This window comes from Bos indicus, chromosome 5 (assembly GCF_029378745.1).
Source record: "Bos indicus isolate NIAB-ARS_2022 breed Sahiwal x Tharparkar chromosome 5, NIAB-ARS_B.indTharparkar_mat_pri_1.0, whole genome shotgun sequence".
Classification (NCBI taxonomy): Eukaryota; Metazoa; Chordata; class Mammalia; order Artiodactyla; family Bovidae; genus Bos; species Bos indicus.
This window is the reverse complement of record NC_091764.1, coordinates 46,586,629-46,606,300: the sequence shown is the minus strand read 5'-3', so window position 1 is coordinate 46,606,300 and position 19,672 is coordinate 46,586,629. Positions and strand designations below refer to the sequence as shown.

Genomic DNA, 19,672 nt, shown 5'->3' with positions numbered 1-19,672 from the left:
ATTACTCTTTCATGGAAATATGTGTATTGGTAAAAATGTAGTCTTAGTATGTAGTTTTCATTCATTTACTTAATATTTATTAATTACTGTGCTAACTATCATGCTAGATGATGCATGTATACTATTTCACTTTGTCCAAATGTTAATCCTGTGGGAGGTCTTAATACTGTAGATTGTTGATAAGAGAATTGAAATTCAGAGAGATTAGGTCAGTTCATCCAAAGTTTTGATTAGCTTGTTGGGTGAAGAAGATTCATACACATTATTTTCTAACCCAGAGTTGATGGGCTTTTTTTTCCTCACTGTATCATGTCATTGTTACTTTACCCTTACTGAATTAGTTACTTCAAAAACATTTCACCAACTCTTGAGTATGTCATTTATAGTTGTATTCAGTTCAGTTGCTCAGTCAAGTCCGACTCTTTGTGATCTCATGGACTGCAGCATGCCAGGCTTCCTGTCCATCACCAACTCCTGAAGCTTGCTGACTCATGTCCATCGATTTGGTGATGTGCCATCCAACCATCTCATCCTCTGTTGTCGTCCCCTTCTCTTCCTGCCTTCAGTCTTTCCCAGCATCAGGGTCTTTCCAGTGAGTCAGTTCTTTGCATCAGGTGGCCAAAGTACTGGAGTTTCAGCTTCAGCATCAGTCCTTCTAGTGAATATTCAGGACTGATTTCCTTTAAGATTGACTGGTTGGATCTCCTTGCTGTCCAAAGGACTCTCGAGTCTTCTCCAACCCCACAGTTTAAAAGCATCACTTCTTTGGCAGTCAGCTTTCTTCATACTACCAACTCTCACATCCATACATGATCACTGGAAAAACCAAAGATTTGACTAGATGGACCTTTGTTGGCAAAGTAATGTCTCTGCTTTTTAATATGCTGTCTAGGTTAGTCATAACTTCTTCCAGGTTAGTCATAACTTCTTCCAAGGAGCAAGCATCCTTTTATTAGCTATATTGATAATTTTCCTCATTTTTTCCCCTCATTAAAACATGTTTGTTTTTAGCCGATTTCTGGCTCTAACAGGAATTCTGTTAACCATGCAGATTTTTACTTTCACAGTTTCTTTTTCCTTTTTTTCCTCTCTCTGGTCAGTAACAATATAGATCTACTTTAAAATATTAATAACCTTTTTGATGAGTCTCCTGGAACAACATTTCTACTTAGATTGGAAAGGATCTCATTAGGTTACTACTAAAGATGACTCAAGTAGAGAAAAATGTTATGTGCTTTCCAGTTTAGAGTTGTAAACATTATAGCTGCTAATAGCTCCATAGCCAGCATTCCCACTGGTGCACAGAAATAGTTGTGCAGTATGAGTTTACTGAATCAATATTGTTTTCCCTGTTTCATGCACTCTTCTGCAGTTATCTCTAATTCTTGTTTATGTCTAATAACTTATTTTATTGAAAAACAGCCTATTTTGAAACATTTTTCTGACGTGGATCTCTCGAGTCAGTTTTTAAATCAAGTTTAGAATTGCTGAATATTTAATAACTAGAATGAATTTAAGGTGGAATTCAACATACTCGCCTTGAAGTTATGGTTCCTTTTTCATACAGGGTCTGCATTAGCTGCTAATGTATGTAAAAAGATTACTGGGCGTCTTACCAGTGCAATAGCAAAGCAGGAAGATGTCTCTGTTCAGCTAGAAGCCTTGGATATTATGGCTGATATGTTAAGCAGGTAAACGTGACTGTGGTTTCTATTACTTATATACAGATATTTGCATTTATTAAGAACTCTTTCTGATAAATATAATAAAACTTGGTCAAATTATTCATATTTAAATTGTTTTATAAATGTGTGGTTAGGGGTGAGGGAAGAAAAAAGCTAATTATACTCACGTAATATTACATAGCAAGCATATTTCTTGTAGCTTGAAAAATAATAAAATTTGTAATTTAAATATTTCAGCACAGTTTTTATATTTTGTTTTACCCTTTATTTTCTTGAATATAGTTATCATTTGTGGCTAATTCACTTGAACTTGAAAGTAATCAAGTGCCTTCATATGGTACAAATACACAGTAAAAGTGAAGAGCTATCCTAGCACACAAAAAGCTTATACTTCACTATAGGAGATAAGACAAATGGCTGTAATGTAAGGCAGAGCTGGACTAAATATTAACGCAGAGTATGGTGTATTTTGACATTTAAAATGGAAGGAGCCATGAAAGTTTGTTATGGAAACCACATCTGGATTTAGTTTTGCAAAGTGGTCAGAGCACAGATATATGTGCTTAAGGATAAAATATATCAGAATATATGAGTAGTCTTGAGGTGGGAAACATATTCTAGTATTCCAGAATATAGAATGAATAGAAGGTAGTCGGAGATCATTCTGATTGATTGGAATCTTATTAATTTGATATGTAGTGAAAATTCAGTTAGACCTTTTGTCCTCTGTGTGACTTTATCACTAGCACTGCACCGGACACAGATATTTGACTGCTGTTGAGTCATTGAACTGCACATGTGAAATGATTTGAGAGAGAGGAGTTGAACCAACAAAGTGGGTTGAAACTGAGTGTATAGATTTGTAGAGAAAAGACAATAGGGAGAAGAAGTAATCGAGAGATGGTCAGAAGGCAGAAATTGTAATAGTTCTTGGACATTTTGAATTTATTTGTTCTCTTCTCATTTTGTTTTAAGGCAAGGAGGACTTCTTGTTAATTTCCATCCTTCAATTCTGACCTGTCTGCTCCCCCAGTTGACCAGCCCTAGACTTGCAGTGAGGAAAAGAACCATTATTGCTCTTGGCCATCTGGTTATGAGCTGTGGAAATATAGTTTTTGTCGATCTTATTGAACATCTGTTGTCAGAGTTGTCCAAAAATGATTCCATGTCAACAACAAGAACCTACATACAATGTATTGCTGCTATTAGTAGGCAAGCTGGTCATAGAATAGGTAAGAAATATTTATATAATTAAAAATTTTCTTTAAAACATATTAATGAATATTTATAAGAACCAATATGCTTTTCTTAGGTGAATACCTTGAGAAGATAATTCCTTTGGTGGTAAAATTTTGTAATGTAGATGACGATGAATTAAGAGAGTACTGCATTCAAGCCTTTGAATCATTTGTGAGAAGGCAAGTTTTAAAGATACCTATTTTTCAAATATTTTTTCTTAAGAATAGAATAATAAGATCTAGATTTGGTGGGTGAGGAAAAATGGATTATTTTACTCACAGCTGGATTGAATTTTGGATTTCAGATGTTTTAATTAAGTTTTAAATAATAAGTGATAACAATACAGTATTTGAAGTGAGTATCATCTTTATTTTAAAATACAGTCATCACATTTATTTTGAAATGTTTCCTCCTTACTGTTAGAACTTAAAGAACTTGGGAAAAGTATATATAATTGTCTTCCAGTTGTCTTAATGTGGTTTACCAGAACAAATTAATGATCTGGTCAGAAATATATACTAGTGAATTTTGTATCTCTTTAACAATTTTTGAGATCTGTTATATTTGCTAGGGCAGTGATTCTCAGTTTGAAAACCTTGGTTCTAATAATAACTGCATTTATGTGTGAGAAGATCATACTGGCTAAGTAGCGAGATTGTCCCCCCCGTCCCCCCCCCGCCCCCCCACACTCCTGGCTAGAATTGACAGCATTGTAACACAGTGTTTTGTGACTTGACTGTTGGCTGTTTGTAGTAATAGTAAGCAGTTTTCACTCATGGTTTTCGATAAGTAGCTTTATAGTCATATAAAATTGCTACAAATTGTGGGGTTCATTTCTATACCTTTAATTGAGAAATACTTATTCTTGGGCATTTACTATACGTTCTGTCTTCTGAACATTAAAGTTATAAGACCAAACCTAAATTAATGTACCCTGCCATTTTTACCAGTAATGCTAGTTACTGAAGAATGCATTTATTTGGCCTTTGTGTTATAGCTGTATGTTGAAAAGATAGACTGTGTGCAGATCTCTCTTTGTATGACCCCACACTAACCATGTCATATCATTTATTGTAAAAATCATCCTGACTTCAAAGGTGTTAAGTGGTGGTGGTGGTGGTAGGAGGGAAGAGTTCATCTTAAAATTGATTAAAAAAGAGTAATTTGAAAAGTAAATGTTTTAAAACGTTAAACGGAAGACAATCTGCTAATAAAGTTGACAGATACTGAATCAAGAAAATAAGTACAATTATTCAAGGTAGCTTTTGTTTTTTCTACAGATGTCCTAAGGAAGTGTATCCCCATGTTTCTACCATTATAAATATATGTCTTAAGTATCTTACTTATGATCCTAATTATAATTATGATGATGAAGATGAAGATGAAAATGCCATGGATGCAGACGGTGGTGATGATGACGACCAAGGTATTTCAAATTAAGTAGGATTTGTTATATTTTCATGAAAGAACTAATTATAGATGGAGATGATTCTTAGCCCCAGAATGTACTGTTTGTTTGCTTGCTTATAATAGTGAAAGTGGAAATAACCACAGTATTCAACAAGAGCAAGTTGATTTAATTACGGGGCGTCCAGCTATTGAACTGTATGCAACATTTTCAAAATCATGTTCTAGGTAAACATTTGTTAAAGCGGTTAATAAGTTGAATGAAAAGTAGATAACAAAATTACTCTGTCCCAATTTAATTTTTTTAAATAAGCTAAAAAAAATGTTAGTGTTTTTCTCTTGGCAAGCACTTATCAGTGATTACACAGTGTTTTTGTAAGGAGGGAAATGAATAAATTGTACCTATAGATATCTATAACATATTCCTAGCAGTTTGGTTTGTTTTATGCATCCGGGAGTTGGTGTTGGACAGGGAGGCCTGGTGTGCTGCGATTCATGGGGTCGCAAAGAGCCGGACACAACTGAGCGACTGATCTGATCTGATCTGATGCATAGTTACTTTTAATGAGAAATTTTAAGTATTATTTGAGGCTCTACTTAACTTTCATGATTAATCCAAGTATTTCTGAGGTTCCTGAGATTGATGTCATTGTGCTGAGATTTGTTGTATTTACTGTGGAAAGGAGTAACACATCAAAGGCACAGGGTTGCTCATGTGTAGTTGTCTCTGTTCTATTAAAAGAATCATAATAGCAATGTTTAAATAAGTTATTGGGTTTATGTGTTGGTGGATTTCCTGTTAATTATACTTTTTAAGTTTGATTCTTTGAATGAATTTAGGTAATGCCTTTGCTCTAAAGTCTGTAATTTCATCCATTTGAAAAAAAAAGATACAAAAACTCTCTCTTAGTCTCATTTTAGACTTTCGACAGATACTGCTCAGTTTCTCTGCACTATAACAGAACTCCTCAAAAGAATAAATGCTCTCCAACTCCTTTTTCCCCCTTTTGTTTTGAATCCAGTTTTGCAGTGATTGCTAGTGACCTCAGATGTTTGACTTAGCTTGTTCCTCAGTTTTCAGCAGCACTTCTTCATTTAACTGCCACGATATCAGATTCTCCTGGCTTTAGTCCTGTCTTTGTGATTACTCCTTCTCTTTCCCTATGCTGATTCCTCTTCATCACCCTGATCACTAAACTGTGGAGTATTTCTGGGCTTAGTTCTTGACTTCTCTGTTATGTTCTTATAATCTTGTTGATCTCATCTAGTCTTTTGGCTTTAATATCAGTATGCTGAAAACCCAAACTTTATCCCAGATCTTTCCTGTTAATTCTAGGTTCATATATGCAAAACTGCTTAATTGATACACTGCCTAGATGTCCAGAATATCTTCTTCCCAGCCTTCCTCCACTGACTGGTTATTAACCTGTTTCTTCTTTAGACTTCTCCATCTCAGAATAGCACCTCTATTCTTAGTTTCTCAGGCCAAAAACTTTGGGGTTATACCTGATTACTTCTTTTACATACCTCCCTCATCCAGTCTCCCATCTCAGGACTTTCCCATACCGCATACTCCTATTTCCCTTTTTAGCATTCTTTCTTCATTACACCTAATATTTTCTGATACCTAATATATTTTTATCATAGTGTTACTGTAACTTATATAACCATAATTTTAGTTATTAGGCTATTTAATTTTTATAACTTTTTCAATAAAGTATATTTCTATAAAGTTATTCCCATAGTTGGGTTGCCATTGGAAATGTTTACATTCTCTAAAAATTTTTACTTACTTGCTTTAAATAGTCTACTTGATAGTGCCCTGTAATTTTTCTTCAAATCAAATGCCTTGATTTAGCAGTATTTGGTATAAGTGAGATGGAGTTGTTAATACTTAAGCTTAGAATATTGTTTTAATGTTTAGCAGGAATTTGGAGAAGCTAGTGCTCTATTCTGTGGACAGAATTTTATTGTTGTAACTGAGAAAGTATAGGTTCTTTAAGCTATATTAAGATAATATTTTAATAAGTTGAGAATATGCATATTTGTTCCTAATAGCCCATCAACAAATTTAATGGAAAGCCATGTAGCCACAAAGAAAGCTAATGTCAGGATTCTTTTTTACCCCTGAAAAATTAGTTTCACAGTGTGATATGCCATTGGTGATCATTATTTTTATGGTTTATCTTATGAACTCCCCCGTTGTTTGGTTTTCCTGTAGTGTCAAGTGAATCTTTTGAATTGAACTTCTATTCATATTATTTAAAAGGCTGGGACATTTATACGTATTTGTAATCTGAAGATGTTTAATGTGTTAATAAATGATAGTTAATAAACAGCTCATTATCCATCAACGAGAAAATGTTAAGTTAAAAACACAATCAGATCATTTTTCTTTAGAGGTTTATTTGTAGATTTTTTAAGTAAACTGCTTCTGGTTTATGAACGAGTTCTTTTTAAATCTGTCTCTGGCTGTGTATCTTAAAAGTTGGAAAATTATCTTAGTTATGATTATCAATTTATTTTCTGTATTAAACTTTTCTTATGATTAATAGTCTGTTAACATTAAAACTTCTCTTTAGGGAGTGATGATGAATACAGTGACGATGATGACATGAGTTGGAAAGTGAGACGTGCAGCTGCTAAGTGCTTGGATGCTGTAGTTAGCACAAGGCATGAAATGCTTCCAGAATTCTACAAGACCGTCTCTCCTGCACTGATATCCAGATTTAAAGAGCGTGAAGAGAATGTAAAAGCAGATGTATTTCATGCATACCTTTCTCTTTTGAAGCAAACTCGTCCTGTGCAAAGTTGGCTGTGTGACCCTGACGCAATGGAACAGGGAGAAACACCTTTAACAATGCTTCAGAGTCAGGTCAGTTTAAAGTGTGGTTTTGAAAGTCCTGCTAGTAAATGTGATGTTTTAAAATGGTGTTTTTGTATGAAAATAGGAGTTCCAGAATAGCTTTAGAGAAACATTTCTGGGATATGTTTGTATAATAGTTTATGGATCCTCATATAACATTACTTACTTATAATTTATTCTGATTGAAGTTTTCTTGATTTTTCTTGGCTGAACAGTATTAGCTTTAAGATTCAATAAAATATCTTTTATCTTTGATGTATTAATGGAGAAATCTTAGGGCAGTAGAATTGGACTACTTGTGTTCATAGCTTTCTCTTCTAATTTAGAGAAATTAGGACTCTGTGTGTGTTTGTGTATGTGGTCTTGGACAAGTTATTTAAACATTTTATTAAGTCTCAGTTTTCTCATTTGTAATAATGGTTTACTTAAAACTGTCTACCCAAGATGGAAATGATATGCTCTGTTTAAACACACGATGAAGCCTGCCACACAGGCTTTATATACCATGTATTATTATTGATATTATTATTGATTTTATATGCCACCTATTATTGATAAAATACATATTTTTTCACTTTAGGACATCTTCTTTAGGATCTAAATATTAGGTCTGTATAGTCCCCATTTACTGAATATTTAGTACACACTAGGCATTTTCCTATCTTATATGTAATCTCTAAAGCATCCCCATAGGGTACATATATGTCCATTTTTATGGATTACAGAAGAGATCTTGAGAGAAACTAAACAACTAAACTAGGACAAGGGATGTACGTGTCATAGCTATCTTGTTTTAAGTAGTAAAAATTTTAATAGATTGTGGTGAACTTAAAAGGTGAACACTGATGATTAATTGTAGAAGAAAAAGAAAGTGTATCCAAGACATAAGTAATTGACTATATGGAAAGCAGATAAAAATCACAAAAAATTATGATGGTGCTATGATGAATTAATTAGATAGGTGTTTTCTTTTGCCTCTAGTTCTCACATCATTGTTCAATATGGTATGTGTCTGTATCCTGCTCTCCTGAAGACTTTTTAGCAAATACCCTATTTAGGTTTCACTAATATTAGAAAGTATAGAAGTGATGTCTTTGACTCCTATTCCTGCTGCTTGTAACTACATTTGAAGTGAGGTTGATTTCATTGTAAGAGCCAACGAAAAGCAAAGACAAAGACCCATTTAATGGTTTCTTTTCTGTAATTTGTCTTTTTTCCTGTAATTGCTTATATGTGCTATTTAAGTTTATAAATTATGTTCCTAAAGTTTTGGTTGAAAATTATTATTTAGATTTCTATTTAGTCTGGTGCATTTCATAAGTAAAATTAATCAAGGAAGACTATTCTGTTGTTCTGTAGAAAGCTAATGATAGCTTTTCTCTGTTTATCAGTATCAAGCAAATATAGTTACAAGAGAACATGCATAGTAGATGGCAACAAAGTTTGTATCGAACTAATTGTTAGCAGTTAGCAGAATTAGGAATTTGACCAGAAAAATTCTTCCATTCGTTAGGAATTTGACCAGAAAAATTCTTCCATTCGTCCGCATCCCTTGTAATTTGTGTTAAGTGAACTGAGGAAGTACCAATAACTGAACCAGCTAATGAGCACTTGATAATTACAGGTTCCAAACATTGTTAAAGCTCTGCACAAACAGATGAAAGAGAAAAGTGTGAAGACCCGACAGTGTTGTTTTAACATGTTAACTGAACTGGTAAATGTATTACCCGGGGCCCTAACACAACACATTCCTGTACTTGTACCAGGTATGCAAGAAATAGTAAATCACTTTTGGGATTTATTAAGACTTAGATAAGCTTAAATAATTGTTTCCTTGAAAAGAATGACTTGTGACAACTTAATTTGTACATGGAACTAACTTTATAGGAACATTGAATATCTAAAGTTAAAAGTAAAAAGTTTAAAACCAAACCCTAAAATATTTTACTTTAATATTTATCACAGCTTGTGGAATTTCTATTACTTTAGAGATAATATAAAGTGGAAGCTTTAGCAGTCTTTTAGGGATTAGTTTTATATTTTTGCTTTCATAAAGTTGTCATGCATAAAAATATTGGATTTTTCTTTTTTGGTTGGGTTTTTAGGAATCATTTTCTCACTGAATGATAAATCAAGCTCATCAAATTTGAAGATCGATGCTTTGTCCTGTCTATATGTAATCCTCTGTAACCACTCTCCTCAAGTCTTCCATCCTCACGTTCAAGCTTTGGTCCCCCCAGTGGTGGCTTGTGTTGGAGACCCATTTTACAAGATTACATCTGAAGCTCTTCTTGTTACTCAACAACTTGTCAAAGTAATTCGTCCTTTAGATCAGCCTTCCTCGTTTGATGCGACTCCTTACATCAAAGATCTATTTACCTGTACCATTAAGAGGTTAAAAGCAGCTGACATTGATCAGGAAGTCAAGGAAAGGGCTATTTCCTGTATGGGACAAATTATTTGCAACCTTGGAGACAATTTGGGCTCTGACTTGCCCAATACACTTCAGATTTTCTTGGAGAGACTGAAGAATGAGATTACACGGTTAACTACAGTGAAGGCTTTGACACTGATTGCTGGGTCCCCGTTGAAGATAGATTTGAGGCCTGTCCTGGGAGAAGGGGTTCCTATCCTTGCCTCGTTTCTCAGGAAAAACCAGAGAGCTTTGAAACTGGGTACCCTTTCTGCTTTAGATATTCTAATTAAAAACTATAGTGACAGCTTGACTGCTGCCATGATTGATGCAGTTCTAGATGAGCTCCCACCTCTTATCAGCGAAAGTGATATGCATGTTTCACAGATGGCTATCAGTTTTCTAACCACACTAGCAAAAGTGTATCCCTCCTCCCTTTCGAAGATAAGTGGATCCATTCTCAATGAACTTATTGGACTTGTTAGATCACCTTTATTGCAAGGGGGAGCACTTAGTGCTATGCTAGACTTTTTCCAAGCTCTGGTTGTTACTGGAACAAATAATCTAGGATATATGGATTTGTTGCGCATGCTCACTGGCCCAGTTTATTCTCAGAGCACAGCTCTTACTCATAAGCAGTCTTATTATTCCATTGCCAAATGTGTAGCTGCTCTTACTCGAGCATGCCCTAAAGAAGGACCAGCTGTAGTAGGTCAGTTTATTCAAGATGTGAAGAACTCAAGGTCTACAGATTCAATTCGTCTCTTAGCTCTACTGTCTCTTGGAGAAGTTGGGCATCATATTGACTTAAGTGGGCAGCTGGAACTAAAGTCTGTCATATTAGAAGCTTTCTCATCTCCTAGTGAAGAAGTCAAATCAGCTGCATCCTATGCATTAGGCAGCATTAGTGTGGGCAACCTTCCTGAATACCTTCCGTTTGTCTTACAAGAAATAACCAGTCAACCCAAAAGGCAGTATCTACTGCTTCATTCCTTGAAGGAAATTATTAGCTCTGCATCAGTGGTGGGCCTTAAACCGTATGTTGAAAACATCTGGGCCTTATTGCTAAAGCACTGTGAGTGTGCAGAAGAAGGAACCAGAAATGTTGTTGCTGAATGTCTAGGCAAACTCACTCTAATTGATCCAGAAACTCTCCTTCCACGGCTTAAGGGGTATTTAATATCAGGTGGGTACCTAGATTTTCTTATTTAAGAAAATTTTTATTTTTAAAATTTTTTGACTGGAGAAAAATGGGTTTACAGTATTGTGTTGATTTCTGCTGTACAACAACATGAATTAGTCATATATATACACACACACATATATATATATATCCCCTCCCTGTTGAGCCTCCCTCCCCTCCCCCCCCCCCCCCCAATTGTTATTAGTATTTGGTTGCCTGGAAAGATGGCTAATGCTATATCTTGTTACATGTAGAACTTATAATATGGAGCCATGTTCAAATGACATTTTGTTGTTTAAAAGAATTAAGAGTGTAGTTAGATAATGATTAAATCTGGTGTCATTTCTAGTGTTCAGTATATTTTAATGTTACTCTTTGGTCTTGAATTAATAAAGCCCGAGAACCATGCTTACAGTACTAAAATTGGTGAACTAAGTTCAAATGAAAAATTCTGGGAACAGTTTTCAGATTTACCAGTGTCAACCCTTATTATCCAAGGAGAAGGTAAAAATGGCCATTCATTCTTAGAAATTGCTTCCATTTTTAATAAATTTGATAATCTTATCTGCTGATGTGGTTAAACCAGTTCCCTTTTAGGAGGGGTAGATCCTTCACTCCTGGTTTCTCAGGCTGCCTCCTCCTTGGATGAAATTGTTCGTTTTGAGATCTAGCGAGATTATATTTCACAAAATGAATAAACTTTGCTCCATTGGTATCCTGAGGGAAAGAAGAAATACCCTTCTTGATCAAAGAGAATTTTAAGGAATTACAGACACTGATGTTACTTGAAGTGGTTTGAAAATGATAAAGATGTCCATGGATTTTAGCGGATTTAAATACCGTAGACTTAGAATTTATTTTTAATTAGGTTCATCATATGCCCGAAGCTCAGTGGTTACAGCTGTGAAGTTTACTATTTCTGATCATCCACAACCTATTGATCCACTATTAAAGAACTGCATAGGTAAGTGCAAATGAAGATAAAAATACTGCCTAAATAGTAGTTAATTGTCAAAACCTGAATCATTTCAATAGCTAAATATATCTCCAAGGAACTATTTTAAGGGTCTGGTAATTGTTTCATTAAAAACATAATTTTGCAAATAATTGAAATTAGCTAAATATGCTAGGATGTCTTTAAAGTCAACTACACATTTGGTAATAGTGTTTGGGGAATGACCTAAAGTAAACTAATGGGTAAAGGGTAATATTATATGATCTGACAGTCTGAAGTTCTTCCCAGTTGTAAATGAATCTCATTTGAGTTGTGATGGCTGAATTTTCTGTTATTATTTATATCCCTCTAGCTCCCAAGGGGCTCTGTGGAGGCTTCTAAATTTAAGGTGGAAATTTAAGACTAAAAAAGATAATTCTTGAGGTATTTATCCCTGTCAGCCTAAGAGGAGATACACAAGAAAGAAAAAGGTCATCTCTTTATTATTTTTCATGATTTTATAACTTCTTAAGTTGTTTTCATCATCAGTTTCCCTAGAGTCTTTAGTAACTAAACTCTTGGGGTTTTCTTGACAAAAGAATGGGGATATCAGCAGAAAGGATAGAGGGGTATGCATAGAAACTTAACAGCTTCATGCCATTCTGCAGTGGGCCAGAAGGGGCAAAAACAGTCTAAAAGAACTACACAAAGGGATTACTAGCTCAGAGTAGGAGGGACATAGAGGATAAATGGATGACAATGCTGAGACGTAGAGATAATTCATAGGAAGTCTCTGTCAGAAGATTCTTGCCTTTGTTCTCCCCTCTTTTTTCTTTTGTTTACTCTCATTTTTGGCATTGTACAAGATACAACAAGGGAAGAGACCTGTGCCAGATCTCTAGAGACATCTTTCTAGGTTGACAACAGTCAGCAAGTGTGCATCACTGGAGTAGTTACTCAGTTAGATGATGATCATTCTGGTTGTTTAAAATTGAAATTCCTAGACCAAGTTGTTGGGGACCACTGATCCTAGATTGTGTCACCATTTGTCCATAATGATAGCAGTACTTTAGGAGCTTTACTTAAAAGCAGTTTACCGTCATAGTAATTCTAGACAGACAGAGGTGAGGAGCTTTAAATTCTTCTTGAACACAAGCTATCTCTTAACCTTTTTTGTAGTCAGAACTTTCCTGGGTGGTCAGTCTTGAGGTTACCAATCTGTGATGTTTGAAGCATTTTTTTCATCTCCCATTTTAGCAGATTGCTGTTGTGATACATTTAAGTCTTCTGGCACCTTTTCCCCACCATGTATTCTAAAAGATTACTTATCATAGGGTTGAGATTACATATTGATGAATAGCTATGAATGAATACATGTACCAGACACTGTGTTCAGTAATGTGCATGCTATTTATTCTGTTCCGTGGCCCTAAAAGTTTATAATTCTCATTTTATTAACTGGGAAACTGAGGCTCTTGCCTATAATAAATTGCTAGAAGTCAGTCTTAGAGTTGACAAGTGAAGCAGTTTGGATCACCATCTGTGTGACTCCAAAGATATTCTTTCCCCCATGTGCAAGAACAGTCAGACTTATATCTGTGTTTAGAGTGGCTGGGCACTTTCTCTAGCTTTTTGTCTTATGTTAGGCTTCAGTTTCCTTCTTTTCTACTCTTAGACCTCTTGTCAATTTATACATTTCTTGTTAAAGATAAAAACAAGTTTTTGGAGGCACATTTCTCTGTCATCTGATAAATTGTTTACTTGTTAACAATATTTTAGCTGTGGCTCTGTCCCCACCCTTGTTTATCTTTTGAACTCAGGTTTTAAGATTTCACCTTTGGAATGTAAACTATAGCATACATATAATGTAAACTTCATATGAGCATAAATTTGACTTTCGCACAGCTGTATCCCCAATGCTTCATGCGATAAATGCTCAACAAGTACTTTTTGAATGAAAAAACTTCCACTTCTGTTGGTGGTTTTTTTAGTGTGAGTACTAATTTTGAACTTTAAGGAGAGTCATTCACATTACTAGTTCTTGTGGTTGCTGACTCCATCACTTCTCTTTGCCACCCACCTTTTTATCAACTATCTATAAAAGTAATTGGGAGCTTTGGGGGCCCTCACTCCTGTGTTTAAAGGTGCTGAGAATAGGTTTATCAGTTAAATACACTCATATTCAGACATGATGGTATAACTGTTGCCAAAAGAAATTATGTAGTTCACTTAGTATTTCATCATATTTCATGATCCACGTTCAAGAAATGGCCATAATACCAACACTAGTAAAATAACAGTATAATGCCTATTTAATTTTAAACTTGCCATATAACTATGTTGCTTCTCTTTGATTTCTTCAGGTGATTTCCTAAAAACATTAGAAGACCCAGATTTAAATGTAAGAAGAGTAGCTTTGGTCACATTCAACTCAGCAGCACATAATAAGCCATCATTAATAAGGGATCTTTTGGATACTGTTCTTCCACATCTTTATAATGAAACAAAAGTTAGAAAGGAGCTTATAAGAGAGGTACGTTAGATTACATTGTTTACCTAAGCTTGTCTTTTACTTTGTAGAATATTTACATATCTTTGTATTTCAACAGGTAGAAATGGGTCCATTTAAGCATACAGTTGATGACGGCCTGGATATTAGAAAGGCAGCTTTTGAGTGTATGTACACGCTTCTAGATAGTTGTCTGGACAGACTTGATATCTTTGAATTTCTTAATCATGTTGAAGACGGTTTGAAGGACCATTATGACATTAAGGTGAGATGTTTGTGCCTGTTGATAAAATGTTTTAGAAGAATACTTTTTGCTAGTGACTTTCACCTTTGTAATTTACTCTTGTTATTCAATGAGAACGATTAGTTTACTTGTCATGATTTTAGTGTGTTAGAAACTCTCTAATATGCAAACAAAGTAGCAGTGCAGTGTAATAACATCAGTTGACATATAGGAACATCCAGAAACCTTGTCATTAGCGGAGCAAGTCAGATTCAGAGTGTTGTTAAAGGATGTTATACACAAAGCTATCTGTAGATGCAACCACAGAGAAATTATACCGCCTCTTAGGCGTAGAGCATGAACTTTGCTCATAGCTGCTTTTTATCTTCCTATTTAAAATGTGAACTATAAAACGGTGATTTGAAAAATCGTCTACTCAGGGCCTTTGGTCAAGCAGGGCAAAAGTGGTAGTTGAGCAGTAATTCAGCCATACTATCAGAACTCTTACTTTGATGTTTCCATAATGTAATATGGAATAACCTGATTCTCCCAGAATTCAATGAAAAGAGCCCTGAAAGAATAGGATCCTTCTACAATTTATAGTCTTAAGATAAAAGACTATGGGTTATTGGACTTTAATGGATTAATCTGAATAAGCAGGCTTTGGGGGGTTTTTTTTTGTTTGTTCTTTAGAAAAATCTAAGATAGTAGAAACTTGTTATAAAGCTTTTCTTCTAGTTATTTTCTCATTCACTGATTTTTTTCCATTTGGTGCACATGAACTTTTTGAAAAACAGTTAGTTTATGACCCTATCCCAATGAGTGAAGTAAAAAAAAAATTGGAAAGCTCCCCAGCTCTAACTCATGTGCAGTCAAGATTGAGAATCACTTTTCTAGTTCTGTATTTTTGGACCATATGATAGATAACTTTAGTACTTGTAGCTAAAATTTCTTAGATTTGAATTCTGTGTGATTCCAAATGGCAGACTACCTAAAAATGAAACTTTGTAGCACAGGCTAGTCATTTTCTTTTAAAAACTTTGTCAGAATTTGGGATTTGTCTTTAGAAAATAAATTCAGAATCTAAATTTTGTCTTTTTTATTCATAATAGATGCTAACATTTTTAATGTTGGTGAGACTCTCTACCCTTTGTCCAAGCGCGGTACTGCAGAGGTTGGACCGACTTGTTGAGCCGTTGCGTGCCACGTGCACAACTAAGGTAATACTGATGATGTTGATTTAGGCCAGACTTGGTATGTTCAGGATTCTCAGTTGATTCTGTACTGTGGTTTTCCAAATTTAACTGTGCTGGCACCCTGGGTAGCAGTTGGCTTCAAAAATTAATGTATTAAATGTGGATGTTTTAGAAAGCTTATCACTGTTAAATGCTATTCTTAAAAGTTTGTTCTAACAGTGTGACACATTTTTAAAGTACTGATATGATTAAAGTGATAGGTCCACAAAAGAGGAGGAAATGTTTAATTCTGTTGGAGGAGGCGAATGGGTGTGGGAGTCATAGAAGGCTTCATATATGCACAAGACAGTATTTAAAATGGACCTTGAAAAAATCAGGATTATTTTTAGGTTCAGAAAGTGAAGCAAGACTTTTCATACAAAAATGATTATATGAATTAAGGCACAGAGATTTCAGTACATGACATGTTTGAAGAATAATGAACAAATATGGTAACATCAAACAGTAGTTTGATGGAGGACAAAGTAGGACTTGCTAAGCAGATCCCACTCTGGTTTTTATAATGGGCTTTGTATAAAATATTCCCTTAAAAGGAGACAGTGATTGCTAAAAAAGTTTCAAAACACCCCTGCTTGAAGAATAATGTGCCTTTTGGATCTATGCAAGAGTTGCTTTGCTTTATTTTTATGTGCTTAGATTTTGTTGGTATAAGAGCTGCCTTTTATAGCATGTAATATAAATTTACTCAATGTTCCAGGTAAAAGCAAACTCAGTAAAGCAGGAGTTTGAAAAGCAAGATGAACTAAAGCGATCTGCCATGAGAGCAGTGGCAGCACTGCTAACCATTCCAGAAGCAGAGAAGAGTCCGCTGATGAGTGAATTCCAGTCACAGATCAGTTCTAACCCTGAGCTGGCAGCCATCTTTGAAAGTATCCAAAAAGATTCATCATCCACTAACTTGGAATCAATGGACACTAGTTAGATATTTGTTCAACCTGGGGACCATTACATTGACCATATGATGCACTGATTTGACAGGTTAATCATAAGACATGAAAAGAGAAGTATTTAAAAGCTTCAAAATGTTCCACTTTTTTTCCCCTTCATGGAGACAGTTTGACTTTCTTCCATTGTTGTTTTTGTAGCATTTATTTCAGAAATATGTATTTCCATAATCCAGAGGTTGTAAAACCACTGATGTTTTAGTGGTTAGAGCAACGTTTAAAATGACAACTAAACGTTAGGATTGATGGAGATAGGGTCCAGTATATTTACCCTGTAATGTTTAGGATTAAAATGTTAAAATTTTGTGACCATGAATTTCTTTCTTTTATAAATTTTCTCTTATTTAAAAATCAAAAATTCTGCAAGACAAAAACCATGTTTCTTTTTCTTGTGTAACTTTGTTTCAGCAACATAAATTGATTTTTAGCTGGCAGACAAGAATTATCTGTGTAAGACTTGTTACATTTCAGAGGGGTTGGCGGTTTAAGAGAGACAATAGGGTATCATTTTTTAAGTATGGGGATTAACAATATCCCTGTTGCGCACACTAATTTTGCATGAGCAAGTTTGCAAATATGTATTGTCTGTAAAGCAGCATGTGCAGATTATTCATAATACAAAAGTTAAAATAAGTATTATTGTATTAGTGCAATTTTCAGATATTTATTTTTGCACAGAAAACACATATCTGGAGAGAGAGGGGAGTAAATTTTTGAAACTTTGGTTTTCTTAATGCCAGTGTGAATTTGCAGGTGTTTTCAGCAAATCAAGTCCAAATAACAATTTGCCACTTTTTCTATTATAAATTTTCTTAGACATTTAAAATTTGAATATTTAAGTACTCAGTTTTTCTCGGTTACCCATTTGTGTGCGTGTGTTTCCCCCTAGAAATTCTTAGTCAGATTTTTCTTTGATTTCCTTTGGACCTCTACATTCCATATCGAGTGATTCTAATAACTGTGTGCTTGTGAATTTTATTTTTTGGAAACTTCTGAAGCTGGCTATCCCAGGTTTGTTAGCTAATAATAGTATTTTCTTTTAGTTGAGTTAGATTTTTTTCCCTCTTTCTTCTAGAGCTAATTTACATATTGTATTTGGTAAGTGTTGACTACTCCTGATGAAAGGGTCTGTGCTTGGGGGGAAGCAAAGCTTTGCAGTACCTTATATTGTAGTTAAAATTTTATTTAACATATCCTTCAGTGAGCTCCTTTCACACTGTAGCCTATTCCTTCAAATTTGTGGTGCTCCTGTAACAGTAAGAACTAACTTCTGAAATAAAAGACATCTCCTAATGCTGTGCAAACATAGTTTACATGTATTGAAGGAGGCAGTTGTTAAATTGAGTGACGAGTTTTAAGCATTCACATATTTGAAAACTGCACCCTTTATTTTTGAAACTGTGAATTAGAAATATTTTTCCTGCTGTTTGACTTACCTGCTTTAACATGCAAATATGAGGTGATTTTAATTATAACATACTGTGGTTATTAGACGAACAGCCTAACTTTAGGTATTCAGATGATCGTGCATAAGACTTCATTACCAGTAAGGATTTTGATTAGTATGTGGACATGAAACGTTACATGAAGTTGGTGCTGTTTCAGAGTGTGTGGCAGGTGATAATCATACTATAATTTGCAAAAAACTGTAATAGAAATTTATTTCAAGCTGTTAGTATATTATGTACTATGCATTACCGTGGTACAGATGTTGTGGATATATTTTAAGTATTTGGTTTCACGGTTTCACAATAAATTACAATACTATAGGCTCTAGGACCAAGTAGGAGACTGACATGTTGTGTGAATGTCTTAGTTAATTGAAGTTAAATCCAAACTCTTTTCACATATTGGATTTCACCTTCAGTTTTTTTAACTTCTAAAATGCTTGTAGTTTTTTGTTTTTTGAGTCTCGCAAAATGGCTAATTTTTTAATATAGCTGAAATTCTATCTTTTAAAGAGGTTCTGCTCTTTTCTAGTAGTCGATATGATTTGTGTTTATATATATGATATATATATATATTACAATGTATATATTCACATATATAACAGTTAGTAAAAGAAGAATACTCAAGTTTTAAATGCGGAGTCATACTGATCAGGTTCATCTTTCTGGTGGTGACGTCCTGGTACTGGGACGGAAGGTGTGAGCTTCAGTCACAGTCTGTCACTCACACTGCTCACTGGTCTTCTAATAATTATTAGGAAGTTCTACTTAGCGGTTCTGCACATGATGGTTCCTCAGGAGAAAAAAACAGCTGTTCACTGATGAGGACATTTAAATTGTTTAGATTTAACCAAGTTCTTTTTAAAGACAGCTCAATATGGGTTGTTTTTAAGTTGTTTGTTACGTTATGAGACTAAGGCAGAAAGGAAATTTGGTATGGCAAAGCCTAACCTAAAAATTTAAAGTCAATAGCACTGCATGATAATTTTTAAAATGTGGTCATATATTAATTAGTGATATCTAAAGCTGCTTAACCATTTGGAATTCCTCACAAATTTGGAGTATAGAGACTTCAACAAGTGTTTGATACTTACATAATTTTTATATAACCAGGCCACTTTTTTGTTTTTGCACTTCTGTTGGGTAAATGATAAATAATATGGGTGTATCTAACCGGTTTTAAAGGCATATTCTGATACCTTTTATATCTAACTCAATTTCAGATACATGAATATGATTATATAGATAGGCATGATTGAAGTTTAATGAAATACACAAGATCCTCAGTCAGGAAATTCAGTTAACTAGTTAATAATCCTTTTAAGGTGTATTTAACCACATGACAAAGTAATATAGTAATGCGTGACAATTTTTTAAAAGTTGAAGTAACATTTTCTGCCGAGGTAAAAACTTCTACCAAAAACTTAAGTTGTAAAAATTAACTGCCAGTCTCTAGATATAGTATACTTAGTAAATATTTTTATATTAAAGAGCTTTAAAATTTCAGGAGATGTTGGTTCTAGCTCTTAAATTAAATCCTAATTTTTAAATTACTGCTACTCCAG

General features: G+C 34.4%; 1 protein-coding gene across 1 annotated transcript in view; it reads left to right on the top strand.

The window, feature by feature from the left end:
- The window catches only part of CAND1 (cullin associated and neddylation dissociated 1), a 35,224-nt gene extending 17,261 nt beyond the window's left edge, over positions 1 to 17,963 (top strand). Inside the window, exons 4-15 of the mRNA XM_019960858.2 lie at positions 1,568 to 1,691; positions 2,661 to 2,917; positions 2,998 to 3,103; positions 4,205 to 4,350; positions 6,914 to 7,206; positions 8,822 to 8,963; positions 9,303 to 10,796; positions 11,662 to 11,757; positions 14,091 to 14,260; positions 14,337 to 14,501; positions 15,572 to 15,679; positions 16,413 to 17,963. Of these exons, the coding sequence (XP_019816417.1) occupies positions 1,568 to 1,691; positions 2,661 to 2,917; positions 2,998 to 3,103; positions 4,205 to 4,350; positions 6,914 to 7,206; positions 8,822 to 8,963; positions 9,303 to 10,796; positions 11,662 to 11,757; positions 14,091 to 14,260; positions 14,337 to 14,501; positions 15,572 to 15,679; positions 16,413 to 16,637 (3,326 nt within the window). The 3' untranslated portion in view covers positions 16,638 to 17,963. The remainder of the gene's footprint in view (positions 1 to 1,567; positions 1,692 to 2,660; positions 2,918 to 2,997; positions 3,104 to 4,204; positions 4,351 to 6,913; positions 7,207 to 8,821; positions 8,964 to 9,302; positions 10,797 to 11,661; positions 11,758 to 14,090; positions 14,261 to 14,336; positions 14,502 to 15,571; positions 15,680 to 16,412) is intronic.
- The last annotated feature ends 1,709 nt before the right edge of the window (positions 17,964 to 19,672 follow it).